Here is a 27904-nt window from a genome sequence, read left to right as displayed (position 1 = left end):
CACGTGTGACCTGCTGGCCATGCCGCATCAATCAATCAGTGGTATTTACTGAGCACTTACTCTGTGCAGAGCACTCTATTAAGCTCTTGGGAGAGCACAGTACAACGGAGTGAGTAGACAGGATCCCCAGCCATAAGGCAATTACAACCTAGTCAGGGAGGCAGACAGTAAAAATAAACTACAGAGAGAGGAAGCATCAGAGAATAAGTAGAAATTATAGTATTTATTAAACACTTACAATAATGCTGGTATTTGTTAAGCGCTTACTATGTGCCGAGCACTGTTCTAAGCGCTGGGGTAGATACAGGGTAATCAGGTAAACTATGAGGCTCACAGTTAATCCCCATTTTACAGATGAGGTAACTCAGGCACAGAGAAGTGAAGTGACTTGCCCACAGTCACACAGCTGACAAGTGGCAGAGCTGGGATTCTAACTGATGACCTCTGACTCCCAAGCCCGTGCTCTTTTTCACTGAACCACGCTGCTTCTCTATTTTGTGTTCAGAGCATTGCACAGAAACAGCAAGGCTTAGCAGAGAGAGCACAGGTCTGGGAGTCAGAGGGTCAAGGGTTCTAATCCCGGCTGTGCCACTTGTCGGCTGTACGACCTTAGGCAAATCACTTCAGTTCTCAGTGCCTCAGTTCTCTCATCTGTAAAATGGGAATTAAGAGTGTGAGCCCCTTGTGCCCAATTGTTCAACCTGCGTATCTCATATTTACCCCAGTGCTTAGAACAGTGCCTGGCACGTAGTAGGTGCTTAACAAATAGGTGCTTGTGCTTCTCTTCCCCTCTTCAAAACCCTACTTAAAGCTCACCTCCTCCAAGAGGCCTTCCCAGACTGAGCTCCCCCTTTTCCCTCTGCTCTCCCCCTACCCCCCTTCACCTCTCCTTAGCTAAGCCCTCTTTTTCCCCCCTTTCCCTCTGCTTCTCCACCGCCTTCCCCTCCCCTCAGCACTGTACTCGTCCGCTCAACTGTATATATTTTCATTACCCTATTTATTTTGTTAATGAGCTGTACATCACATTGATTCTATTTATTTGCTGTTGTTTTAATGAGATGTTCATCCCCTTGATTCTATTTATTGCTGTTGTTTTTGTCTGTCTGTCTGTCTCCCCTGATTAGACTGTAAGTCCGTCAGAGGGCAGGGACTGTATCTTTTGCCGATTTGTACATTCCAAGTGCTTAGTACAGTGCTCTGCACATAGTAAGCACTCAATAAATACTATTGACTGAACAAATACCATGATAATTATAATAACAAGTATATAATAAGTATAATAAGTGACACAATCCCTATCTCTAGGAGGGCTCACAATCTAAGAAAAGATATGTACATAAGGGCCGTGGGAGTGGGGGAAGTATTCAAGTAATTAGAGGATACAGGCCCAAGTGTATAGTCGCTGGAAAAGGGAGGAAAAATAGGGTGGGGAGATGAGAGGTTAGTTCGAGGAAGGCTTCCTGGGGGAGGTCTGATTTTAGTAGGGCTTTGAAGATGGGGAGCGGGTGACCTGTTGGTAATGAAGAGGAGGGAATTCAAGTCAGGAGGGAGGAAGCGAGCAAGGGATCGGCAGCGAGAGAGACGAGACCAAGGCACAGTGAGGAAGTTGGAGGCAGAGGAGCCGAGTGTCCAGGCTAGGTTATAGTGGTGAAGCCTGTAAGCTCTCTTTGGGCAGGGAATATGTCTGTTATATTGTTATATTGTACTCTGTACTCAGTAAACACTCAAGTAATACGATTGACTGACTGAAGAACAAGAATAGGGAATAGGGAAAGAGCTGATTGAGTGCCTTAAAACAGAAGGTGAGGAGTTTCTGCTTGATGGAGAGGTGGGTGGGCAACTCTTGGTGGCATTTGAGGAGTGGGGAGATGTATGCAAACAATTTTTTTAAAAAAATGATCTGGGCAGCAAAGTGAAATATGGACTGGAGAGAGAGACAGAAGGCAGGGAGGCCAGTGAGGAGGCTGTTGTAGAAGATGAGACAGGATATGAGAAGAGATTAGACCAGCAGAGTAGCAATCTGGATGGCGAGGAAGAGATGGATTCTAGTCAGCTAGTCAGTCTTATTTATTGAACACTTTCTGTGTGCCAGGCCCTGTACTAAGTGCTGGGGAGAGTACAATATAACAGACGTATTCCCTGCACAACCAGCTTACAATCTAGAGGGGGAGATAGACAATAATATAAATAAATAAATTACAGATATTCATTCATTCATTCAATAGTATTTATTGAGCACTTACTATGTGCAGAGCACTGTACTAAGCGCTTGGAATGTACAAGTCGGCAACAGATAGAGACTGTCCCTGCCCTATGACGGGCGTACAGTCTAATCGGGAGAGATGGACAGACAAGAACAATGGCAATAAATAGAGTCAAGGGGAAGAACATCTCATTAAAACAATAGCAAATAAATAGAATCAGGGCGATGTACAGCTCATTAAACAAATAGGGTGATGAAGATATATACAGTTGAGCGGACGAGTACAGTGCTGAGGGGATGGGACGGGAGGGGGGAGGAGCAGAGGGAAAGGGGGGAGAAGAGGGTTTAGCTGGGGAGAGGTAAAGGGGGGGTAGAGGGAGCAGAGGGAAAAAGGGGAGCTCAATCTGGGAAGGCCTCTTGGAAGAGGTGAGCTTTAAGTAGGGATTTGAAGAGGGGAAGAGAATTAGTTTGGCGGAGGTGAGGAGGGAGGGCATTCCAGGACAGCGGGAGGACGTGGCCCAGGGGTCGACGGGATAGGCGAGACCGAGGGACGGTGAGGAGGTGGGCGGCAGAGGAGCGGAGCATGCGGGGTGGGCAGTAGAGAGAAGGAAGGAGAGGTAGGAAGGGGCGAGGTGATGGAGAGCCTTGAAGCCTAGAGTGAGAAGTTTTTGTTTTGTGCGGAGGTTGATATGTACATAAGTGCCGTGAGGCTGGGGGTCGGGGGAGCTGAGTAAAGGGACCAAGTCAGTAAAGGGACCAAGTCAGGGCAACACAGAAGGGAGTGGGCAAAGAGGAAAGGAGGGCTTAGGTGAAGATGGAATAGACAGGACAGACTGAATATGTGGATTGAAGGAGAGGAATGAATTGAGGACAAGGATCTGCTGTGCCATTCAGCTTCCTTCCCCGGGCTTCGAGCAGAACTGCCAGGAAGCCTGATGGGACTGAGGAGCTCTCTGGGAAGTGGAGGTCTTCTACACTCCCCAGCTCCCACGGGACCACTGCAACCCTCTGTCCTCGCCTCTCAGTCCCTCTCCTGGTGTCCAACTTCCATTCTTCCCCCGCCCCCCACCAGCTGTTTTGGGTTGAGTGGGGCCTGCTGCTGTGGTGTCTGAGCCCAGTCCTTGGAGTCAGAGGACTTGGATTCTAATTCCGGTCCCACCACTTGCCTGCTCTGTGACCTTGGAAAGTCACTTCTCAGCACCTCAGTCGCCACATTTGTAAAATGGGGATTTTGATCAATTAATGGTATTTATTGAGAGCATAGTATGTGCAGAGTACTGTACTAAGCGTTTGGGAGAGTACAACACAATATCCGTTTACCCTCTTGTTCAGATGTGAACCCATTGTGGGACAGGGACCTCATAATCTTGTCTCTACAAAGCGCTTAGTAGTGTTCTTGGCACATAGTAAGCGCTTAACAAATCCCACAGATATAATGATTAATACCCAGTTCTCCCACCCCTCTCACTGTTAGCTTTAGCCTGGGCGCTTTTAGGCTGACAGGAGCCCCAACTGACCAGCCACCTCAACAGCGGCCTCCTGTCCTACCGGGCTCACCTTGCCCAGTCATGGCATTGAGTGATGATCGTGGGGATCCTCCCCACCCCCATCCTTCTTCCCAACCCTCTGACACCGCAGGTCCTTTCTGAAGCAGGATAGCAGCTTTCCTCTTAAGGCCAGGAAATCTAGCTCAGTTCCCTCTTTGACCCCAAATTGCATTTCCCTCTTCCCGTTCCATTCAGCTGAGCTCCATCTGTCACCCCCTCAGAGAGTGTCGGCGGGGAGTCCAGCTTGCAGGCCTCTGGCCTCCCCAGTGAGTGCATGCCCTCACTCTCTCCCTCCAACTCTCCACCTCTCCCCCTTTACTCCTCCCTCCCCCCCAGCTACTTCCTGGGCCTCCCCAGGAATGGGGGAGACTTCAGGCAATTTCCCCCTGATATTTCATCCCTAGGACACAGGAGTCTCAATCAATCAATCAATCAGTTGTCTCTGTTGGGCACTTACTATGTGCAGAGCACTCTACTAAGCGCTTGGGAGAGTACAGTACAAAAGAATTAGCAGACGCGTTCGCTGCCCATAACAAGTTTACAGTCTAGAGGGGGAAACAGGCATTAGTGTGAGTAAATAATTTATTTATAATAATTTAGAGATATGTACATAAGTGCTGTGGGGCTGGAGGTGGGTGTGAATATCAGAAGTCCAGAGATCTCAGATCGAAGTACATAGGTGTCGCAGAAGGGAGAGCTAACCGGAGAAAAGAGGGATTAATTGGGGAAGGTCTCTTAGAGAAGATGTGACCTTAATACTCTGAAGGTAGAGAGAGTGGTATTCTGGCATATTTGGAGGAGGAGGGGGAGAATGTGGGAAAGGGGTTGGCAACGAGATGGTCGAGATTGGGGCACAGTCCTTCCTCTTTCCCATTCTGGGGTCCTCTGCTCCCGCTTTCCTGGTCATTGTGAAAATTCCCCACTCCTTGGTGCTGACCAGCCCGTCTCATCATAGGCCCCAACCCCAGCTCCAAACCCAGCAATTCCAGCCCCCAGCCCAGCAATTTCTCATCCCCTTGCTCCCAGACCCCGAGTTACACCTCCCCCTTCCGCCTGGCCTCAGAGTGGCTTATTCTCCTTTTTAGCTCCTTAATGCTTCTCCCAGTCAAACATTTCGGGACATTCTGGGAAAATACATCGCTCAGCGTGAGGGAGTTGTTTGCATCCACAGATCGGGACCCAGTTGGTCTGCCGCCCCAGGCCCGTGTGACCCGCAGAGCCGTGAGTGGCCGCGATACAGGAAAGGCAAGACTGACTTTGTGTCCCTGCCCCGTTGCCTATCAGGGCGACCCGGACCCAGCAGAACCCCAACCAGCCCCGCGGCAGGCTGCAAGGGGGAGGGAGGTGACTTAACTTAGCCCCCTAGGGGTTCTGCGAAAGCACGTGTTGGCCCTGTAATATTATTTCTCTCCAGCGCGGGAATGGGTCTCGTCAGCTCATCAATCAGGTAATCTCTTCAGGCTGCACCTGAGGACTCCTGAGCATGTGCAGATGGCGGGGGACTGACAGCAGAGGAGTGGAGACGTGGCCCAGAGAACGCCTGGGGGGAGGAGGGGCCGGGAGGCTCCCTCAGAGACGTGACCTCAGCGACAGATGCACCCCTTCCACCGGACTGTCAGCCTCTGGAGGGCAGGAGCTGGGGCTCCTCTTCCCTCTATCTCTGCCCCTTCCCCCAGCCCAAAGCTGAAGAGGGCCGATGCATGCGTGTGCGTGCACGTACCCTGTCTCCTCCATTAGACCGTCAGCCCCTCGAGGGTAAAACCCCCACGTCTTTTCCTCCCTCCACCCCTCCTTTAGCATCAAATCTCTACCCCCTGACGGTTGACCGGATGAGCGTCTGACAGTCGTTCCCCTTCGGCCCCATGGACCTCTGGGACCTCCAGGCAGCGAGGGTCGTCACGTGTAACAATTGTGGTGTTTCTCAAGCGCTTACTTTGTGCCAGGCACTGTACTAAGCGCTGGGGTGGATACAAGCAGAATCAGGTTGGACACAGTCTCTGTCCCATGTGGGGCTCACTGTCTCAGTCCCTATTTTACAGATGAGGGAACTGAGGCCCAGAGAAGTGAAGTGACTTGCTCAAGGCCACATGGCAGACAAGTGGCAGAACCGGGATTAGAACCCACCACCTTCTGACTCCGAGGCACTACGCCATGCTGCTGCCCATGTGTGCCACACTGTGTGATGGCGGCACAAGACCCTTGCCCTTCCCCCAGAAAAGCAAAGGCAGCAGTGGGCTGGACTCTAGGAGGAAAGTCAGCGGTCTGGGAAACAAGAGACTGGAGTTCTAGTCCCAGCTCTATTCACCGGCCTGCCGGGTCACACTGGGCAGCTCCTTTAACCTGTCTGGGCCTGAGTTTCCTCTCCTGTCAAATGGGGATAATAATACCCGCTTCTCCGTGCCTCTTGGGGGTGTTGTGAAGACAGAATGAGATCATTGTTGGGAAAGTGTCGAATGAAGTTAATTGGGCTTTAGGAATTCAAAAGTGGAGCCTGGTTTCAGTAGTGCCTCTGGGCCCAGAACTCTCCCGGAATAGTAGCAGGGATTGCCAGCTTTCTCTCAGCCAGAAGGCTGCTGCCGTTGCCGGCCAGCCGGGGAGGCCTGACTCTTCCAGATCAGCCTCCCGAAACCCCTCTTCCTTCCCTTCTTCCTGTAGTTTATTGTAGGGTCCGTCTCCCCCGCTGGACTGGCAGATTCCCTAATAATAATAATAGTGGTATTTATTAAGCACTTACTATGTGCCAGGCACTTTATTGAGTGCTGGGGTGGATACAAGCAAATCGGGTTGGACACAGTCCCTGTCCTTCTTAGGGCTTACAGTCTTAATTGCCATTTTGCAGATGAAGTAACTTAGGCACAGAGAAGTGAAGTGATTTGCCCAAGGTCCCAGAGCAGACAAGTTGTGGAGCCGGGATTAGAACCCATGACCTTCTGACCCCCAGACCCATGCTGTATCCACTGTGCCACACTGCTTCCCAGTAATAATAATAATAATTATGTTGGTATTTGTTAAGCACTTACTATGTGCCAAGCAGTGTTCTAAGCGCTGGGGGGGATACAAGGTAATCAGGGTGTCCCACGTAGGGCTCACAATCTTCATCCCCATTTTATAGATGAGGTCACTGAGGCCCAGATAAGTTGTGACTTGCCCAAAGTCACACAGCTGACAAGCGGCGGAGCCGGAATTAGAACCCATGACTTCTGACTCCCAAGCCCGGGCTTTTGCCACTGAGCCACGCTGCTTCCCCCACCGCTTAGTGCAGTGCTTTCCACAGTGTAGGTACTCCGTAGATATTGCTGTTGGGTTCAGGTAAATTTTCCTGACTGACCCTGATAGAAGGAGCGTAGCCGAGTGGAAAGAACACAGGCCTGGGAGTCAGAAGACCTGGGTTCTAATTCAAGCTGTACCAACTGCCTGCTTTCTGACCTTGGGCAAGTCACTTCACTTCTCTGGGCCTCAGCTTCATCATCTATGAAGTAGGGATTCAATCCCTGTTGTCCTTCCTACTAGGGCTGTGAGCCCTATGGGACAGGGATTGTGTCTGACATGATGAGGTTGTATCTACCCCAACGCTTAGGAACCAAGTAAGCGGCGAGTATGTCATCTGTAAAATGACCATTATTAATAATAATAATAATGTTGGTATTTGTTAAGCTCTTACTATGTGCAGAGCACTGTTCTAAGCACTGGGGTAGTTACAGGGTAATCAGGTTGTCTCACGTGAGGCTCACGGTTAATCCCCATTTTACAGATGATGTAACTGAGGCACAGAGAAGTTAAGTGACTTGCCCACAGTCACCCAGCTGACAAGTGGCAGAGCCGGGATTCGAACTCATGACCTTTGACTCCCAAGCCCGGGCTCTTTCCACTGAGCCACGCTGCTTCTCACAAGCATTAAGACTGTGAGCCCCACGTGGGACATGGACTGTGTCCAATCTGAGTAGCTCGTATCTACCCCATTGCTTAGTGCAGTGCCCGGCATATAGTAAGTGCTTAAGAAGCAGCGTGGCTCAGCGAAAAGAGCCCGGGTTTGGGAGTCAGAAGTCATGGGTTCTAAGCCCACCTCTGCCACTTGTCAGATGTGTGACTTTGGACAAGTCACTTAACTTCTCTGGGCCTCAGTTCCCTCATCTGCAAAATGGGGATGAAGACTGTGAGCCCCACGTGGGACAACCTTGTATCCCCCCCAGCGTTTAGAACAATGCTCTGCACATAGTAAGCGCTTAATAAATGCCATCATCATTATTAAGAAATGTCATTTTTGAAGTGCTTAACAAATAATCATAATAATTCGGATGGTGATGGTGATGATGATAATTGAGCCCATGCCTTATGCTCCTTTTCCAGCTAACAGTTATTTCCCACAGGCCATAAGCGCCCACTACCTGCCCCGCTATGTCAAGTGTCTTGCCCATGCCCACTCCCGGTGCTTGTGACAAAGCCAAACTGTCTGTGGGCCTGGACCTCCAGACTCCTAGGGGAGGGGGAAGCCTTGTTGGAGGTCGATCTGTCCATTGCACAACAGAACGTTTTGGTTGAGTCACACAGTTGCCGTGAGGTGGAGCGACACACCTAAAGTAGGCCAGCACTGGTGGGGGGGGCCGGGGAGGGAGATGGGGAGGGTCACTTCTCCAAGCTACTGGGTGGGCTGTTCAGAAATTGCAATAATAATAATTGTGATGTTTATTAATAATAATAATAATTGTGGTGTTTATTAATAATAATAATTGCAGTATTCGTTGAGTGCTCACTATGTGCCAGGCACAGTACTAAGTGCTGGGGAGGATACAAGCAATTTGGGTTGGACACAGTCCCCCATCTCACATGGGACTCAGTCTCAATCCCCATTTTACAGATGAGGTAACTGATGCCCAGAGAAGTGAAGTGGCTTGCCCAAGGTGACACAGCAGACAAATGACGGAGCCACGATTAGAACCTGTGACCTTATGACCCCCAGGCCTGTGCTCTGTCCACTTCGCCATGCTGCTTGTTAGCTGTTTACTATGTGCCCCAAACTGTACTGAGCATTGGGGTAGTTACTAGATCGTACAAAGTCCCACATGGGGCTGGAGAGGAGGTCAGGGAGGGTTACTCCTCTAGGCTATCGAATGGGCTGTTCAGAAATTGAAAAAAAAAAAATAATAGTAATCGTGGTATTTGTTAGCCGCTTACTATGTGCCCCAAATGGTACTAAGTGCTGGGGTAGATACAAGGTTCCACATGGGGCTCACAGCGTTAAGTTAGAGGGAGAACAAGTTTTGTTTTGCTTTGTTTTCTTTAGCGGCATTTGTTAAATGCTTACTATGTGCCAGTCACTGTACTAAGCGCTGGGTTGGTTACAAGGTAATCAGGTTGTCCCACTTGGGGCTCACAGTCTTAATCCCCCTTTTCCAGATGAGGTAACGGAGGCACAGAGAGGTTAAGTGGTCTGCCCAAGGTCACACAGCGGACTAGTGGCGGAGCCGGGATTAGAACCCAAGACCTCTGACTCCCAAGCCCAGGCTCTTTCCACTCAGCCACGCTGCTTCTCAGACAAGCGACAGAGCCAACATTAGACCCTGGGCCCTCTGGCTCTCTGTCACATGTTCTTTCCACTAGGCCACACTGCTTCTTTGCTGCAGCCTTCTCCCGGTCCCACCCCCTGCCTCTGGACAGGAAGGACCAACCCACCCAGGACACACGGGATCTGCTCTTTCCTTAAAGATGCCCAGGAATGGAAACCACACCCTCTTCTTCCCTGCCTATTTCAGGGTTTAACACCCCATCCCCTCCCTTTCCCCCTCATTCCCATCCTCTAAGAGTCAAGAAGTTCTTTGGTTCTCCCGCTGCAGTTTAAGTCCGTGCATCAGCCCCTGGGAAGAGTTGTTAGAGTGCGAGTTTGGGTTTGGTTTCAACTTCTGACTCCCACAGTGTACCCTGGTTCACCCCTCCCTCTCCATACAAACTGCCTGAAACTCTTTCCCAGCTCAGATTTACAAGGGAATGTGATAAATTCTGTATCGATTCCTTTGGTTACACTGTAAATTTTGCAAAAGATGATTAAATAGTGCAATAGAGTCTGCAGGCATTGTGGCTCAATATGTTGCGGGCCAGCGTATCGACCCCCTCCTTCCAACGCCGGCCAGCTCCGCTCCTTGCCGCCCCAGACCAGTAATTAAAATCCTGGGAGACTGGGATTGAAAATCCAATCACGGCCCTGCCTGGCCGCGGCCGGCATCCCGGGACGGAGAGCTCAGTCGGATAAGAGCCCCGGCACTTTCACGCGTCCGCCCGTTCGACCTTTCCCCCAACCTCTTTCTCCCCCGCTTTTGTGGGGGCCGACCGGGAATGGGAGGAGGGACGGGTTTGGCCCCAGAGAGGCGGCCGAGAATAGAGCCCGGGGGCCGGGGAGGGAATGCGTTTGGGCAGTCGGGACGGGGGTAACTTTGCGCCTAAATTGGGCTGGGAAGACCCAGCCACTTTCTGAAGGTGTAGTCTCTATCTCTCTCCACCTCTCCCTCATTCTTGCCTCCTTTTCCTGCACAACGTGCATGAAAACATACATGTACACACAGTGATTTTTTTTCCACTTTCTGTGTGTGCTGAAGCACTGTGGGACAGAGAATGTGCTTGCTGTTTTATCGTGCCCCGCCAAGCGCTTAGGGCAGTGCTTTGCACACAGCGCTCGGTAAATACGATTAACAGTAATAATAACCCCTGAAGGAAGGAAAGCTGACAGTAGCTGACAGTCCCGGTCGGCCCCCAAAGTCTCCGTCTATGGCCCCGACCCCACGGCGGCTGAGAGGGAAGAGGGCGGAGGGGAAGGTCAAACGGGCGGGCGCGTGAACGTGCCGGCGCTCTTACCCAACTGAGCTCGCCGTCCCGGGATGCCGGCCGCAGTCAGGGCCGTGATTGAATTTTCAATCCCAGTCTCCCAGGATTTTACTTTCCGGTCTGGGGCAAATCGTGGCCGGGATTTAGAATCGGGGGTTCAGGGGTCACTCACGGACCATCCGACCCCTCGGTGTTTGTTGCTCTCAGCCCCCGTAGCAGGCCCAGGGCAATTTGGAGAATGATGGATCCAGCTTCACCAGTTATTTGGTGTGTTTTCAACCTTCGAAGCTCACCTGACCCTGAGCAAAACCACTCCGCCGTCCATCCGTGCCAGGACTTGGCCTCTGACAGGGGTACCAGGAATAATAATAGTATTCGTTAAGCCCTTACGATCTACCAAATATTGTACTAAGCACTGGGGTTGATACAACCTAATTAGGTCCCACATGGGGCTCACGGTCTCCATAGGAAGAAGGACAGCTTTTGAATCCCCATTTTGCAGATGCGGGAACCGAGGCGCAGAGAGATAAAGTGACGTGCCCGAAGTCACACAGCAGGATTAAAGACCAGGCCCTCTGACCCCCGGGCCCGTGCTCTATGCACCAGGCCACGCTGCTTCTCAAGCGTGGTAGGACAGTGTTCAGGCTCCTCTCACGGTTTGAGATGGGCCTTCCGGCACCCGGCCCCTTCCCTGGAGTGACTCATCGGAGAGCACTGATCCAGAGACAGGACCCCACCCCTCTGGGACTTGCTGATTTTTTCAGCCAACCAGTTCCCTGTGGGAGAGAATTCCAAGGGCTTACCTCTCCCACTGGGTGACCGAGCATTTCCTTTATTGATTTTGAACCTCGGGCCGCATTGGATGCCCCTCGCCCTGGAGTGTGGGATCTGGGATTGGAGAGCAACTCCAGGTCGGCCCCGTCTACCCTTCCCCGTGAGTCAGTGAACTACAGTCCTGTCCCCTCGCGGCCAAGGCTTCCCACCCTTCCGGTCTGCCTGGGTTCAGACCGGGAGCCCATCCAGCTCTGATCTGCCCTTTCTAAAATACAGCCACAAGGAACCTGGGCCTTCTAGATCGCTCCCCTCCGCCCTCCCTGATGGTACCCCTTCAGTCACGGGCCTGAATCGAGTGCCCCGGGGCTTAGAACAGTGTAGACTCACTGTGGGCAGGGAATTTGTCTCTTTATGTACTCTTCCAAGCACTTAGTATGGTATCTTGCACACAGAAAGCGCTCAATAAATGTGATCGAATGAATGAACAGTGCTTGGCACACAGGGAACGCTTAATAAATACCATTTTAAAGAAAAAAAAAAGCGCCATACCGAGTGCAGAGCGTGGATACAGAGTGCTCTGGCAGGGGAGAGGGAGGAGGAGACACAGTCTCTGCCCTCACGGGACTGACAACCAATGGGAAGGACAGGAGCAGCCCACCTGCCCAAGCACCAAAATGCCCAAGCATTAAGATCAGACTCATAAAGGGCCGCCACGTTTCTGAGACTTCCAGGAACGGGGCAGAGGGTCGAGCTAGATAGGACCAGTTTTCCCCTCTGTAATTCCCCAGCTAACTTGGCTGCCCCTGCATAGGCGTCCTCGAGCGGGACGTGGTGGAGTTCGTTCAGAACTCCCTGCCCCAGCATGGTCTCTGGGTCAGAGGGAAACCTCTCCTTGGGGGCAAGCGTCGTCCACTGCATCTATTAGGAGGCTACAATGGGCAGAGCTCGGTCCCATCTGTACTTCCCCAAGCGCCTGGTACAGTTGTCTGCACACAGTAAGTGCCCAATAAATACCAATTTTTTATTTTTGCTGAGAAGCAGCATGGCCAAGTGGAGAGAGCATGGGCCTGGGAGTCAGAAGGTCGTGAGTTCTAATCCCAGCTCTGCCACTTGTCTGCTCTGTGACCCTGGGCAAGTCATTTCACTTCCCTGGGCCACAGTTGCCTCATCTGTAAAATGGGGATAGTAATTATCGTATTTGTTAAGTGCTTACTATGTGCCAAGCACTGTTCTAAGCTCTGGGGTAAATAAATACAAGGTAATCAGGTTGTCCCACATGGGACAGGGATGTGTCCCTTGCTATTACGGGCTCTCGTTATATCCCGGCTAGACTAGTGTGTCAGCCTTCTCTCTGACCTCCCTTCCTCCTCTCTCGCCCCGCTCCGGTCTATTCTTCACTCCGCTGCCCGGCTCATCTTCCTGCAGAAATGATCTGGGCATGTCACTCCCCTTCTTAAACAACTCCAGTGGTTGCCTATCGACCTCCGCTCCAAACAAAAACTCCTCACTCTAGGCTTCGAGGCTCTCCATCACCTTGCCCCTTCCTACCTCTCCTCCCTTCTCTCTTTCTACCGCCCACCCCGCACGCTCCGCTCCTCCGCCGCCCACCTCCTCACCGTCCCTCGGTCTCGCCCATCCCGCCATCGACCCCCGGGTCACGTCCTCCCGCGGTCCTGGAACGCCCTCCCTCCTCACCTCCGCCAAACTGATTCTCTTTCCCTCTTCAAAACCTTACTTAAAAATCACCTCCTCCAAGAGGCCTTCCCAGACTGAGCTCCTCTTCCCCCTCTACTCCCTCTGCCATCCCCCCTTTACCTCTCCGCAGCTAAAGCCTCATTTTCCCCTTTTCCCTCTGCTCCTCCACCTCTCCCTTCCCATCCCCACAGCACCGTACTCGTCCGCTCAACTGTATATATTTTCGTTACCCTATTTATTTTGTTAATGAATTGTACATCGCCTTGATTCTATTTAGTCGCCATCGGTTTTTACGAGATGTTCTTCCCCTTGACGCTGTTTAGTGCCATTGTTCTTGTCTGTCCGTCTCCCCCGATTAGACCGTAAGCCCGTCAAACGGCAGGGACTGTCTCTATCTGTTGCCGACTTGTTAATCCCAAGCGCTTAGTACAGTGCTCTGCACATAGTAAGCGCTCAATAAATACTATTGAATGAATGAATGAATGAATAAATACTATTGAATGAATGAATGAGTGTCCAACCCAATTTGCTTCTATCTACCCCAGCAGGTAGTACAGCGCCTGGCACATAAAGCGCTTCACTGTGCTGGGCAGCCACTCTGAGCAAAGCATTGTACTGGGTATTTGGAATCAGTCAATCAATCCATGGTATTTATTGAGTGCTTACTGCATGCAGAGCACTCTGCTAAGCACTTCGGAGAGGACAATATAACAAGGTTGGTAGATCTGTTCCCTGCCCTCAAGGAATTTGCAATCCAGTAGAGAGAGGCACCTGATGGCTTAGGGCAGCCTGGTGGGGCCTGCCCTGGTCCCGGGCTGCGGGGCTTTGGGGAAGACGAGTTAACTGACCAAAAGCACCCTTAGCGCGCCACCCACTCCCCCATCGGGCCGGAGACTCCACCCTTAGGTTGGTCTGGCGGGGTGAGGCCATCACCGTGGGGGCGAGGTGTTATAATGGGTTTATTTTCTCTCTAATTTAAAGAAAAGATATAACGAAATTCATAGGCACGGGCATCTCCCCTAACCCACGGAAAGCTGCTTAGCATCCCTGCCCCACATTAAAAGCTGCCTGCACAATATTGGTGCCTTATTGATTTAAAAAAGAGGCTTATTTTCCTGAAAATAGGGTGATCATGCTAATTGAATCAGCAGGGGCTCTGGAGGACAGGAGTCCTCTTCCATTACTGTAACTAGCCGTGTGGAGCCATAATAATGTCACAACTTGTCAAAGCTGATGGCTGATGACACGGCAGAATCCCAGGCAAGTTTCAGCCGGACCCACCCGGGGCCAGTGGGCCGGCAGAGCTCTGTGGAGCGTGTGGGAGTGAGCTGGTCGTGGCCTGTTCAGACGGACCACCCGGACTCTCCGGGGCCATGGGGGCCCTAGGTTGCCATCCCCACCCAGAACCCTTCCTCGGCCTCTTCTCTTGAGGAACTCCCGAGTCCCAGGTCCCTGTCCCTTTCTGCTAGATCAAGGTTATGAGCCCAGCCTTCTGCACCGTCAAGATTTCCATCCATCGATGAATGGTATCATTCAGTCAATCGATACCATTGATTGATTGATTGGCATTTACTGAGCACTTTCTGTGTGCAGAGCACTGTATGAAGAGCTTGGGAGAGCACAGTATAATTATTATCAAGTGCCGTCGAATCGTTTCCGATTCATAGCGACTCTTGGGATATACTTTCTCCGGAAAGTCCTGTCTTCTGCCATAGTCGGTTACCTCTCTAACAGTTCTTCCATTATCGTTGTTATGTTCTCTATCCTTCTAGCTGCCGGTCTGCCTCTTCCACGTTTTCCCTGGACTTTTCCTAGCATTAGTGTCTTCTCCAGAGAATCAGTCTTCCTGATGATGTGTCCAAAAAATGCTCATCTAAGTCGAGTCATTTGGCCTTCCAAAGACCACTTTGGTTTGATTTGCTCCAAAATCCATTTGTTTATTTTTCGGGCAGACCGTGGAATTTGCAAAACAATATAATAGAGTTGATAATAATGATAATATATGTTAAGGGCTTATACCTGCCAATCACTCTACAAAGCACTGGGATAGATACAAGATAACCAGGTCGGACACAGTCTCTGTCCCACACGGGGCGTACAGTCTAAGTAGGAGGGAGAACAGTTGAATTCCCCTTTTAGAGATGAGGAAATTGAGGCAAAGAGAAGTGAAGTGATTTGCCCAAGGTCACACAGGCAAATTGCAGAGCGGGGATTAGAATCCAGGCCCTCCGGCTCCCAGGCCCGTGCTCTTTCCATGCTGCTGCTCTCGACACGATCCCTGCCTTCAGGGAGCTTAGAGTGTAGAGAGGGGAAGCAGATATTCAATAAATTACAGGGAGGGGAGATGGCAGAGTATAAGGATATATGTACAGTAGTGCTTTCGGTTGAATAGCCAAATGCTTAAGGGGTGCAGACCCAAGTGGGAAGCAGCAGGGCCTAGTGGATAGAGCACGGGCCCGGGAGTCAGAAGGACCTGGGTTCTAATCCCGACTCCGCCATTTGTCTGCTGTTTGACCTTGGGCAAGTCATTTCACTTCCTCTGTGCCTCAGTTATCGGTAAAAGAGGGGTTAAGACTGTGAGCCCTACTGTGTGCCAAATACTGTACGGAACACTGGAATACATGTAAGATAGTCGGACCCAGTACCTCTCCCACATAGGGCTTACAACCTAAGCGGGAGGAAGAACGGTATTGAATTCCCATTTTACCGATGAGGAAACTGAGACACAGAGAAGTTGTGCCTTGCCCAAGGTCCCACAGCAGGCGAGTGGCAGAGCTAGGATTAGAACCCAGGTCCTCCGTGCTCTTTCCACAAGGCCACGTTGCTTCCCAGCAAGCAAGGGCAGCTCGTCGTCATCCCCTGGCGCTGCCCCTGCCCGCTGCACTGCCCGGGCAAGGCTATGAGGTGACTGGGGGCTTACAGACCACGGTAAACACAGTGGAGCATTGTCCATTCAACCAGCTCCAACAGGAATAAGAATCCTTTTGAGGGTTATTTCCATTCTAGAGAGGCAGGTTTTCAGAGAAAAGCAAGCAAACATCGAATCTCTGTCTCCTCCTGAGAGCCAGAGATGGTAGTATTCATCAGCAACAGTTTCAAATGAGCACCTTCTCTAGGCAGAAGGAGCCTGACTCTGGCCAGAGCACTATAGTGAGCTCCTCTTATGGGCACAACGCTGTAATGAGCACCTACCAAGTGCTTAGTAAAGTGCCTGGTACATAGTAAGCGCTTAACAAGTAGCACAGGTATTATTATTACCTACACTGAGCAGGGTACTGTAATATGCCCATCTCTGGCCAGAGCGCTCTAGTGAGCACCTATTTTGGACAGAATGCTGTAATGAACACCTGTTAGGTCGATGTTTTGCAACCAAGTGCTTGTGAACATAGAAGGAATCCAAAAGACAATCTGTATCTGGGTTCCATAGTGTAGTGGTTATCATGTCTGCTTTACACGCAGAAGATCTTGGGTTCGAGCCCCAGCGGAACCACTGTCTCAATAGAGAAGCAGCATGGCTCATTGGAAAGAGCACGGGCTTGGGAGCCAGAGGTCATGGGTTCGAATCCTGGCTCTGCCACCTGTCAGTTGGGTGACTGTGAGCAGGTCACTTCACTTCTCTGTGCCTCAGTTACCTCATCTGTAAAATGGGGATTAAGACTGTGAGCCCCATGTGGGACAACCTGATTACCCTCTATCTACCCCAGCACTTTGAACAGTGCTCTGCACATAGGAAGCGCTTAACAAATACCAGCACTGTTATTATTTTGAGGAGTATACAGTGTAATGGGGGAGATAAGTAGGCACGGTTGATAAAGATCAGCAATCAATTAAATAGCAACGGCCAAGTAGATCCATCCAGGAGTGCTGAGGTGTTGCCAAGGTGGCCTGGCTGGAAAGGTGGGAATTGAGTGGGAAAAGTCCCCTGGAAGAGGGAGCTCTTAGGGATGGCAGGGGTGAGGCTTGAGGGGGACGTTCCAGGGCGGAGGAGATGGGAAACCATATATTAGACACCAAGAACACTGAACGACCCAGTGTGAAGCCCTCAGAGGAAAGAACGGAAAGCAGACTGGGTAGGAGAAATCAGTCGATGGTATTTATTGAGCGCTTACTGTAGGCAAGGCCCTGTAATATAATAACGGTACTTATTAAAGGCTTACTGTGTGTCAAGCACCGTTCATTCGTTCAGTAGTATTTATTTATTGAGCGCTTACTGTGTGCAGAGCACTGTACTAAGCGCTTGGAAAATACAATCTAAGCGCTGAGGTAGGTAAGGCTTAATCGAGTCGGACACAGTCCCTGTCGCACGTGGGGCTCACGGGCCAAGTAGGAAGGAGAACAAGTATCGAATCCCCGTTTTATAGATGAGGGAAATGAGGCACAGGAAGTTAAGCGACTTGCCCAAGGTCACTCAGCAGACTGTGGGAGAGTAAAATGAAACAGAGTGGATAGACAAGTTCCCTGCTCACACCGAGCTTAGAGGGTGCACTTGAAGTCTAGAGGAAGAGTTTGGCTTTAAGAAGATTGGGTTCCTGTGCACCCCAGAGGTTAGGGCATTAAGGCCTGAAGAGGCCTGTCTTTGCGGAAGCTTTTTAAGCGAGCCGTCTGGTGGCGGGGTTGATTGACAGCATCGTGTCCGTTGCGTCGTTGGCGAGAGGCTCGGGCCGGCTCGTGGTCGGACGGGGAGAGCCCGGGCCAGTCCGGCACTGTGACGACAAGGGTGCAGGTGAACTGACTAGTCTGTCTTGGCCACCTCCTTCCTCCCATTCTTTCCAGGGCTCAGTTTATGACCCATCTTTCGGCTCTAAGAGCTAAGCCACGAGTCGGGGGTCTCCTGCCCCCACATGTAGGTTGGGAAGAGGTGGAGCTAGAGTCTTCAGTCCAGGTGGCTTAACCCTTCGGCTTTAGATTTCTGCCATCCCAGTCCCCACGGGTCTCAGGGAACACCCCCTCTTCCCCACCTTCCCCCACCTAGAGTTATGGGACTGGAATGGCCCCACTGGCCCTCGACTCTCTCCCCCGGCCAGGTCTCCTGTCAGTCATTTGTATTTATTGAGCTCTTAGTGTGTGCAGACCACTGTACTAAGCGCTTGGGAGAATACAATATAACAATAAACAGACACATTCCCTGCCCGCTATGGCTTACCGTCCTCTCTGCTCGCTCCCCGGACTGCCTGCTGGACATAGCCCTTGCACTCTCGTGACTGGCTGGGACTGTCCGGTGTGGGTACAGACAGGGGTGAGGGATCTCCTGGGTCCCTCCTGCCACTCACTGGCCCCGTGTAGCCAGCCGTCGCTGAAGCGGGGGCCAGGCTCCATTCATCGAGAGATCAAACCGCTGCTGAGCTAAAAGGTGCTGGTGGCCGGGGCATTCCTGCCCCGCCCCTCCTTGCCCTCTCAGGGTAGCCCCTGTGACCCATGATGCCAACGCGTCTGGACGGTGGACCCATTAGGGTTAGGGTGGTTAGTGAAGCCGGGAGTAACAGAGACAGAGCTGGAGATGAGGAAAGTAGAGAGATCATGGGCCTCCCCAGCCCTAGGGATGACCGGTTTGAGAATCACTGGGCTAGAGAGTCGGCCACACTGTCGGCTCGGAGCTGACCGGACGGGACGGGCCCTGAAGGTCTCGCCCATGGGTGGCTTCACGCCTCCCCTTCCCTCTCTCTTTCTCCCTCTCTCCCCCTCTCTTTCTCTTCCTCTCTCCCTCTCTATCTCTCTCTACCTCCTTCCCTCCGAAGTTATTAAAAACAAACCCAGCAGGCAGCATAAATCTGGGCCCGCCTGGCCCCCTCCACGGCCCAGCCGAGCACTATTGACAGTTCTCCAGAATCTGAAGGAATTCAAGACAAATTGTTAAGAGGATGGAGTTAATAAAATTTGAAAAATTGAGGCCTGTCACTCTCCTAAACTTTTTTCAATACCACTGACAGAAACATATTTCCCCAATGAATGACCTTCCGCAGCTGCTCCTGTTCACATTGCTGCGCGGATGTTAGAAGTGAACGAGGATGCTATTTATCAAATATGATAAGCCGGGACATACTAATCTGGGGGGCGGAGGGGGGGCGGGGACCGAGTGCAGCCTGGGGGGGCTACCAGGTGCCGTCCCCTACCAGAGACAGCTAGTGGGAGGTGACAAATCGCCTCCCATTAAGAAGGTAAAGGTTGGTGCCCTCGCTGGGCTGACACAATGGACTCCCAGGGTCTCCGTGACCCGAGGGCTCCGCTCTCCGGGCCAGCTGCCCGACGGGGGCCGGCGGGGAGAGACAGGGGACCGGAGGTCAGGCCGGGGCGGGAGCGGAGGGGCGCGGCTAGCCATCGGGCGGTCGTGTTTGATGGGCGCCGGTCCTGGAGGAGAAATCGATCAGTTGTTCCAGTCAGGTTCTATCAATTATTACAGCAATTAGTCAAGTCGTCCGAGCCATTAGCAGGGGGATTAGGCTAATATTGGATCGCCATTAGCGCCGGAGCCCGCTTCCCCGACCAGCCCCCCCCCCAACCACCGTCCTCCCAAATGGATTGCGCCCGTCTCACCCCCAGGACATCGTGCATCGAGGACCGTCCGAGGGGACTTGCCCCCCGCCTTCTCTGACCCCCAGACCGCAAGGGCCGAGGAAGGGAAGAGCACAGCCTTCTTGACCCGAGCCCTGGGCCCGTAGGGGCTCTGGGGCCCCTACCCCAACTGGATCCTTTATGGGAAGTGACAAGACCCCGACTAGAAATTACTCTGCAGCCAGTGTTTATGGCGCACATTTTTCATTCTGTAAGCAAATATAGATCACTGACAGCAAGAGTTTGAAAGAGCTAATCTCTCTCTAAATATAGGTCTCCCCTCTTCCTCTCCCCCCCGCCCCCGACCCCATCCCCGCCTCTGCTTCTCCTCGGTTTTCAGCCGGCGCTCCCGCACTTCCCCCGCTAGCTCCTCTGGGTCGGGGAGCCGGTCATCATCGTCGTCTGCTACCGTTTGCTCCCGACCGCTTAGTCCAGTGCCCCGCACCCGTTAGACGCCCAGTGAATCCCATTGATTGACACTGAGCGATTGACCTGTCACTCCAGTGGTAAGGAAGAATCGGGGTCAGGGCCGTGGGAGGAGGTGGTAAAGGCCGGGACCTCCACGAGCGGATTCCCCTTAGATTTGTAGCGAAGGCCCCGAGCCACGTCTGCTGCCGGGTGAGCCCCCCTGGGCCAGCCCCGGAATCCATCCAGCCCAGAACTCTGCACCCGACAAGGGCACCAGGACACACCTGGAGGAGCTCTGTCTTGATTGTGTTCCTGGACCCTTCCTCCTGGGCCTTCTAACACCCCTAGCACTTCCTCTTAGCGACCCCACAGGAACCACCCGTGGGCCTTGCACTCATTCAGAAATTTAGCTTCAGGATGGATATTTTGGGCTGTGCTCTTTCCTGGGTTGAGAAGGTATTTCGGAAATGCAAATTTCACCTCCCCAGCCCTTTTTAGCACTCCCTCCCCCTACAAGAAGCAGCGTGGCCCACTGGGAAGAGCATAGGACCGGGAATCAGAAAACCCGGTTCTATTTGCCGCTTCTCCACTCACCTGCTGTGGGACCTTGGTTAAGCCTATTAGCTTCTTTATGCCTCAGGGTCCTCATCTGTAAAATGGGGATTCAATTCCTGTTCTTCCTACTTAGATGGCGAGCCCCATGTGGAACAGGGACTGTGACCAGCCTAACTCTCTTGTATCTACCCTAGTGCTCGGAACGGTGCTTGGCACATAATAAGCGCTTAACAAATGCCACAATTTACTATTATTATCATTATCATCAGTATCTTTGGTGTTAGGCAGGACGTCAAGTCCCAGAATTCACTGCAGCAGCACCGTATCTTGAGGACTTCAATTAAGAGCAGTGACTTCAAGCAGACAGTACTTCATCAAATGCCCAGCCCGCACCAGGCACATATTTTCAGAAATGCCAAGAGAGAATTCTGTAGTGCCCGTCAGGTTTGGCACACCCACTTAAATATACTCTCCCTCCCTTCAAAGCCTTATTGAAGGCACATCTCCTCCAAGAGGCCTTCCCTGATTAAGCCCCCCTTCCCTCTTCTCCCCTTCCTTTCTGCATCACACTGACTTGCTCCCTTTGTTGTTCCCCCTTTCTAGCTCCACAGCACTTATATACAAATCTGTAATTAACTTATTTATATTAATGTGTGTTTATTGTTGTATTGTACTCTCGCAAGCGCTTAGTCCAGTGCTCCGCACACAGTAAGCGCTCAATAAATAGAACTGAATGAATAGCAGGCCAAACCGTGGACAGACTGACACGCCGACTGACAGACTGATTAGCTGGCTGGGCTACTAAGAGGGATGCTTAGTTCACAAGCCCCGGGATTAAGTTTCCAACTCTGAGGCCGCAAACTGCCTTCAGACTGCCCCCGGAGTTCCTCCTGTTGCCAACAGCCCCTCGGGGGAACTACCTCATGTCGTTGGGACCGTAGCCACCCGACTGGTGATGCCCACGACAGCGAAGCCTGTAGTCCATCCGACTAGGACTGGCCTGACCCTCACGGGGCAAGGGATTTAATCGGGAAAGACCCGAGTTATGGACCTGGAAGAGCAGGTCTGCCATGAGGAAGGCTTTGCAGGGTGGCTTAGCGGAAAGAGCACGGGCTTGGGAGTCAGAGGTCGTGGGTTCTAATGCTGACTCCGCCACTTGTCAGCTGTGTGACTCTGGGCAAGTCACTTCACTTCTCTGGGCCTCAGTTACCTCATCTGTAAAATGGGGATCAAGACCGTGAGCCCCAGGTGGGAAAACCTGATTACCTTGTATCTATCCCAGCACTTAGAACAGTGCTCGGCACACAGTAAGCGCTTAACAAATACCATCATTATTATTATTGTGCTTCCGTGGTCCTTATTTCATTCAGATTCTTTTTTTGCTAGATCCTTCTATCTCCAGTGGGAGGGGTCCAGGCTGCTGTTTCAAACTTTCCCGGTAGCAATGCCTGGATTAGCTGCTCAATGGGCCTTTCCCGGAGCTGTGGGTCACATCCCGAGGGAGCCCTCCTCCTTGTAGTCAGTCATATCAATCAGTGGTATCTGTTGAACGCTTAGTGCGGGCAGGGCTTTGTACCGAGCACTCCAAAGAGCACAGTAGGGCAAGTGGATACGGTCCCTGCTCTCAAAGCGCTTACAACCTGAAAGAAGTTACAGGTGGCTCTTCCCCGAGACCCTGCCCTTATTCTGCAGAGGCATGAGGTGCCAGGGAGAGGTTGTAGTATCAGGCCTCAGAACTCATCCTGTCTCCCCGGATCCTTTCTCCAACAGGCGCCAACCCCCTGCAGCGGAACGAGATGGGACACACACCGCTGGACTATGCCCGAGAGGGGGAGGTCATGAAGCTCCTGAAGATCTCTGAGACCAAGGTCAGCCAGGGTTCTCACACCCTGAATTGCTATCACACTTTTATTTTCCCTAATGGCTTCACATCCTTTAACTGTAGTATGTGTCAAGTACTCACGAAGCGCCGAGCACTGTACTGACTACAGGGATAGACACAAGATCCTCAGATCAGATTCGGTCCCTGTCACACATGGAGATAACAGTTTAATTAGAACCCAGGTCCTTCTGACCCCCAGACCCGGGCTCTATCCACTAGACCACATGGCTTCTAGCTGGCTTCTTGCAGCACTGGTCGCTCCTATGTTCATTCATTCATTCAATCATATTTATTGAGCCCTTACTGTTTGCAGAGCACTGTACTAAGCGCTTGGAATGTACAGTTCAGCAAAAGATAGAGACAATCCCTGCCCAACAACGAGCTCATAGTCTAAAAGGGGGATTCCTGTATTCTCCATTGAGGGTGTCCACCAGGGAGGACTGGCTCAGGCCGGCCCCTTTCAGAGGCCTTCAAATCACCGCTCCCAATTCAGCCTCTAATGGCTCGTCCATATTTTGAGTGGGCCAGTGCCGGAAGGTAGGGTGAGGAAACATACCCCACTGATGCTATGGAGAATCCAAGCTGAGCCTCTCCACCTCCTCTAAACCTTTCTAGGGTTTTTAACTTTGTGTTTTGGGGTGTTTGGACCGAAGCCCCTTGGCATCAACCCCAGTTTGTCGTGAGCACCCGGGGAGCTGAGCCCCTGGAAGGGAGACTGGACAGGCCCTATCCACCCAGATGGCCCCCAGCACCCAAACGCATGACGTCAATGCCCGATGAGGCGCTTGGTATTTACAGAGCACTGTACTGAGCACTTGGGAAGTCACAGTAGAGTTTGTAGAACTCTGCCTGCGCCTTGTTCGTCGTGTCCCCTGTTCCCCTCTCCCTGGTCCCAGAACCCTCCAAGAACGCCCGGCTGCCGCCGTCACGGACACAGATCATTCAGACACCTTAGGATCCCATTTAGAAGGCTTATGTGGGTGTCCCCCAGCTCCCCTCTGAGCTTAGAACCCCCGTCTAGATCCCCGGGGCCAAGGTGGGTAGAGTTAGTAGCCATGGGTGGTCCAGCGCACGCCAATGTGACGGAAGTGGTTTTCTCACCCAGCGTTTAATTTTGAAAGCTCTAGACGCTGTCCTGCATAACCAGCAGACAGAGCAGAGGGTTGGAATATATATGCATATACATTTACGCGGCAGAAGAGAAAGCAGAAATATGGGCCACCGGCCTCTCGCTGATGAATATGCAGCTGATGGGGACGCGGTGGTAACGGGCCCTCATTCCCACTCGAGCCTGGATCCTCTCTCCGCTGAGACGCCCGCAGAATTTATTGCCCATTTTAATCCCGCTCCCAGAATGAATTGGCAGCCAGACTTGCCTGATAGGTCCCCGCCGTGTATTCGATTTGCATATCCCGGTGACAGAAAAACAAGAGAATTCCATATGTATTTTTAATTTGTGTTTTGGAGTGTTTTTGAACAAAACACCCTGCCGTTCCGTCCTCACGACAGCCACGAGGGGAGTCGTGGGGCCCCTGGCCGGGGACGTTCTTGGAGAAGAATGAGAGGAGGATGGGGAAGAGGAGGAAGGTGAAGGGCCCAGCACCTCAGCCCCCTCACGGGGCTCTTCCTTTTCCAGCCCTGCCCCCATCTCCCTGAGACCCCGCCTGTAAAGCAAGAATGGGGCCCTCGGTTGATTCTGTGGCCCTCTGCCCCAACCTCTGAGGGAGAGCCCTGCTGTGTGGCATTTTCCTGTTGTCGGCGACACACTGCCCAGCAGAGGGGACCCGGAGCCACCCTGGCCTCCCTGGCCCAGTCCTTCTGGGGCCCACCCGAGGGTCTGCCATGGTCCCGGCCAGAATCCCTTCCCATGCCTAGGCGTCTTCCGGGGCAGAGTGGGCAGAGGACCAGAACTCCCCTAACCTGCCCCAACTTCAGACTCACTGCGACTCTCCAGCTGTGATGGGACAGTTGGCAGTCAGATCTCCTGGACTGGCCATTCAAGAACCTAGCCGGGGCTCGCGCCGACCAGCTCCTCACAGCCTCAACCCACTTAGTCCCAACCCACCGGCTCCCTCAGGTCCATGGGCAACCCAAGGCTCTGCTGCCCTGGCGAGCCTTGCAGCCTCCCTTGCCCCACCCACTGGGACCCACCTCTCACAGATTGCTAGGGTTTGCCCAATGCAGCCCATTGTCCCTCCCAGCCCTTCACCCAATGAGTTTGGGGGACCCCTGAATTACAGCAGCCACCCTGCTGGTCCTTTTTGCCTGAAAACAGCCTTTCTGGTGCTGAGGATCTGAGAAAATAAGTCCACCAGGACTAGAAATAGCCACGGGGTTTGATCAGCCTGCGCTGGGGCAGAGGACGTGGGGAAGACTTTGTGAAGGAGGTGGTCTTTACGGTCACGGGCTTTGACTGTGGGAAGAGCTGTTTTGTGACAGATTTGGAGAGGGGGGCATTCCGGTCCAGGGGAACGGCGTAAGCAAGAGATGGAGGCAGGAGAGTCAAGACCCAAGAACAATCAGCAGGCAGGCTTGGGAGCACTGAAGGGAGCGAGCTGGGGAGTAGCAGGTAGGGTGAGCTGATCTGTATTAAGCTGGGGGGGTACCCAGGGAGACCCTGGGACCCGGCCGGGAGGAGTTTTGGCTTGACGTGGAAGATGAGAAGCCAAGCTAGGGTTTTGAGACGTGGGGAGGTGTGGACCGAGCAGCACTTCATTGATTCATTCATTCAATCATATTTATGGATCACTTACTGTGTGCAGAGCACTGTACTAAGCGCTTGGAAGAGTAGTAAATGACAACAAAATGATCTGGGCAGTTGGAGAGAGGCCAGAGGCAGGGAGACCAGAGAGGAGGCTGCTCCAGTAGTCTAGCCAGATTGTGACAAGAACTTGGAGCAGACAGTAGCTGTTTGGGTGAGAGCAAGAGTCTGCCTTCTAGTAAAAACTGGCAGGATTTGGCAGTAGGTTGAATATGAGAGTAGAAAGATAGGGAGGAGATGAAGATGACACCAAGGTTGCAGGCTTCTGGGAAAGGGAGGGTGATGGTGTTACCCATCAGTCATATATACTGAGCACCTGCACTGCGCAGAGCACTGCGTAGCATTTGGGAAGGGCGATATGATAGGATCACTACTCTTAAAGAGCTTGCAATCTAATGGGGAAGACCCATGCTGAAACCATATACAGAGAGATGGAAGACAAAAAGTGAGAATGTGTATTATTTATTGCCGAAGTGGTCAAGGTCGAAGTAACAAAGAGCCACAGCGTTAGTATTTTTTGTTGGTTTTTCATTGGGTGGTTTGTTTTTTTTACGGTATTTCTTAAGCGCTTACTTTGTGTCAAGCACTCTGTGTTGGGGTAGGGGCAAGTTTATCAGGTTGGATACTGTCCATGTCCCAAAGAAGCTCACATTCCAAGTTAGAGGGAGGGGGATTTTATCCCTGTTTTGTTGTTGTTGTTATTATTTATCATTATTATTATTGATAATAATAGTAGCAGCATTTGCTACGCACTTACGTCGTGCCAAGCACTCTAGTAAGCACTGGAGTAGATACAAGATCATCAGATCCCACATGGGGCTCACAGTCTAAGTAGGAGGAAGAATAGGTATCCTCCATTTTGCAGATGAGGGAACTGAGGCACAGAGAAAAGCGACTTGCTCAAGGTCACACAGCAACCAATCGGCAGAGCTGGGATTATAGCCCAGGTTTTCTGACTTCCAGGCCTTTGTTCCTTAGAGATGAGGTAACTGAGGCAGGGAGAAGTTGAGTGGCTTGCCCAAAGTCACACAGCAACCAGTTGGCAGAGCCAGAAGTAGAACCCAGACCCTCTGATTTCCAGGTCAGTGCTCTTTCCACTAGGCCAAGCTGCGTCCCTTTCTCCCATTCTGCCACCAATCCCTTATTCATTCATTCAGTCGTATTTATTGAGTGCTTACTGAGTGCTGAGCACTGTACTAAGCGCTTGGAAAGTACAATTCAGAAATAGAGACAATCCCTGCCCACAATGGGCTTAAAGTCTAGAAGGGGGTAGATAGACATCAAAACAAGTATCAGGCATCAGTAGCATCAATATAAATAAATAGAATTATAGATATATACATATCAAAACAAATAAGCAGGCATTAAAATCAATAAAGAGAATTATATTTGTACATATATGCACAAATGCTTTGGGGTGGGGCGGGGGGTAGAGCCAAGAGTCAGCGTGATGGAGATGGGGAGCTGAGGAAAATGGAGTCTTAGTCTGGGAAGGCCTCCTGGAAGAGTTGAGCCTTGAGTAGGGCTTTGAAGGGGGAAATGTGATTGTTTGGTGGATGTGAGGAGGGAGGGCATTCAAGGCCAGAGATAGGACGTTTTCCAGGGGTGATCGGCGGCACAGGCGAGAACGAGGCCCAATAAGGAGGTGAGCGGCAGAGGAGCGGAATGTGCGGGCCGTGATGAAGAAGGAGAGAAGGAAGGTGAGGTAGGAGGGTGCAAGGTGATGGAGAGCTTTGAAGCCAATAGAGAGGAGTTTTTGCTTGATATGGAAGTTGATAGGCAACCACTGGAGATTTTTGAGGAGTGAAGTGACGTGCCCTGAACGTTTCTTTAGAAAGATAATCTGGGCAGCAGAGTGAAGTATAGACTGAAGTGGGAAGAGACAGGAGGATGGGAGGTCAGAAAGGAGGCTGAATCAGTAATCCAGTCTGGATAGAATGAGTGATTGTACTAACGCTGTAGCGGTTTGGATGGAGAGGAAAGGGCAGAACTTGGCGATGTTGTGAAGGATCGGCACCTTTTGGTGACGGATTGGATACGTGGGGTGAATGAGAGAGCGGAGTCAAAGATGATACCAATGTTGTGAACTTAGAGGAAGGATGGTAGTGCCATCCACAGTGATGGGAAAGTCAGGGAGAAGACAGGGTTTGGGAAGGAAGATAAGGATCTCTGTCTTGGACATGTTGAGTTTTAGGTGGCGGGAGGACATCCAAGTAGAGATGTGTGATGGATATAACACGGGCCTGGGTGTCAGAAGGACCTGGGTTCAACACCAGCTCTGCCACTTGTCTGCTCTGTGACCTTGGGCAAATCGCTTCACTTCTCAGTGACTCAGTTACCTCATCTGTAAAATGGAGATTAAGACCGTGAGCCCCATATGGGACAAGGGCTCTGGGTCCAGCCTGAGTAGCTTGTATCTACCCCAGCACTTAGAGTGCTTAACAAATACCATCATCGTCATTATTATTATTATCCTGATCCATTTAGAACATACTATCCCAGCGTTCTCAACTTTGAGGGCGGTTGTGAGTTCACAAGGGCAAAGTTGGTGCGGAAATGCTGAAGTGGTCACTGGGGAGAAAGAGAAATGAAATCAGGGAAGCCTCCCTTGAGGAGCCGTGCTTTCAGAAGGGCTTCGGAGATGGGGAGAGCTGTGGTCAGATGGCTGGGAAAGTGAAAGTAGCTTCAGGCAGCGGGGAGGGCCCGAGCAAGAGGTC

General features: G+C 51.8%; 1 protein-coding gene and 1 non-coding gene across 2 annotated transcripts in view; both read left to right on the top strand.

Annotated features, from left to right (window-relative positions):
- CLPB (caseinolytic mitochondrial matrix peptidase chaperone subunit B) overlaps positions 1-27904 on the top strand; it is a 124539-nt gene that overhangs the window by 59465 nt on the left and 37170 nt on the right. The window contains 1 exon segment of the mRNA XM_029058060.2: positions 22315-22412. Coding sequence (XP_028913893.1) covers positions 22315-22412 — 98 coding nt within the window.
- Positions 16450-16522, top strand: TRNAV-UAC. Its single transcript has one exon. It is a non-coding gene; the product is annotated as a tRNA-Val (tRNA).

This window comes from Ornithorhynchus anatinus, chromosome 2 (genome assembly GCF_004115215.2).
Source record: "Ornithorhynchus anatinus isolate Pmale09 chromosome 2, mOrnAna1.pri.v4, whole genome shotgun sequence".
NCBI classification, from domain to species: domain Eukaryota; kingdom Metazoa; phylum Chordata; class Mammalia; order Monotremata; family Ornithorhynchidae; genus Ornithorhynchus; species Ornithorhynchus anatinus.
Note: the sequence above shows the minus strand (reverse complement) of the source record. Positions and strands in the feature narration are given on the sequence as shown.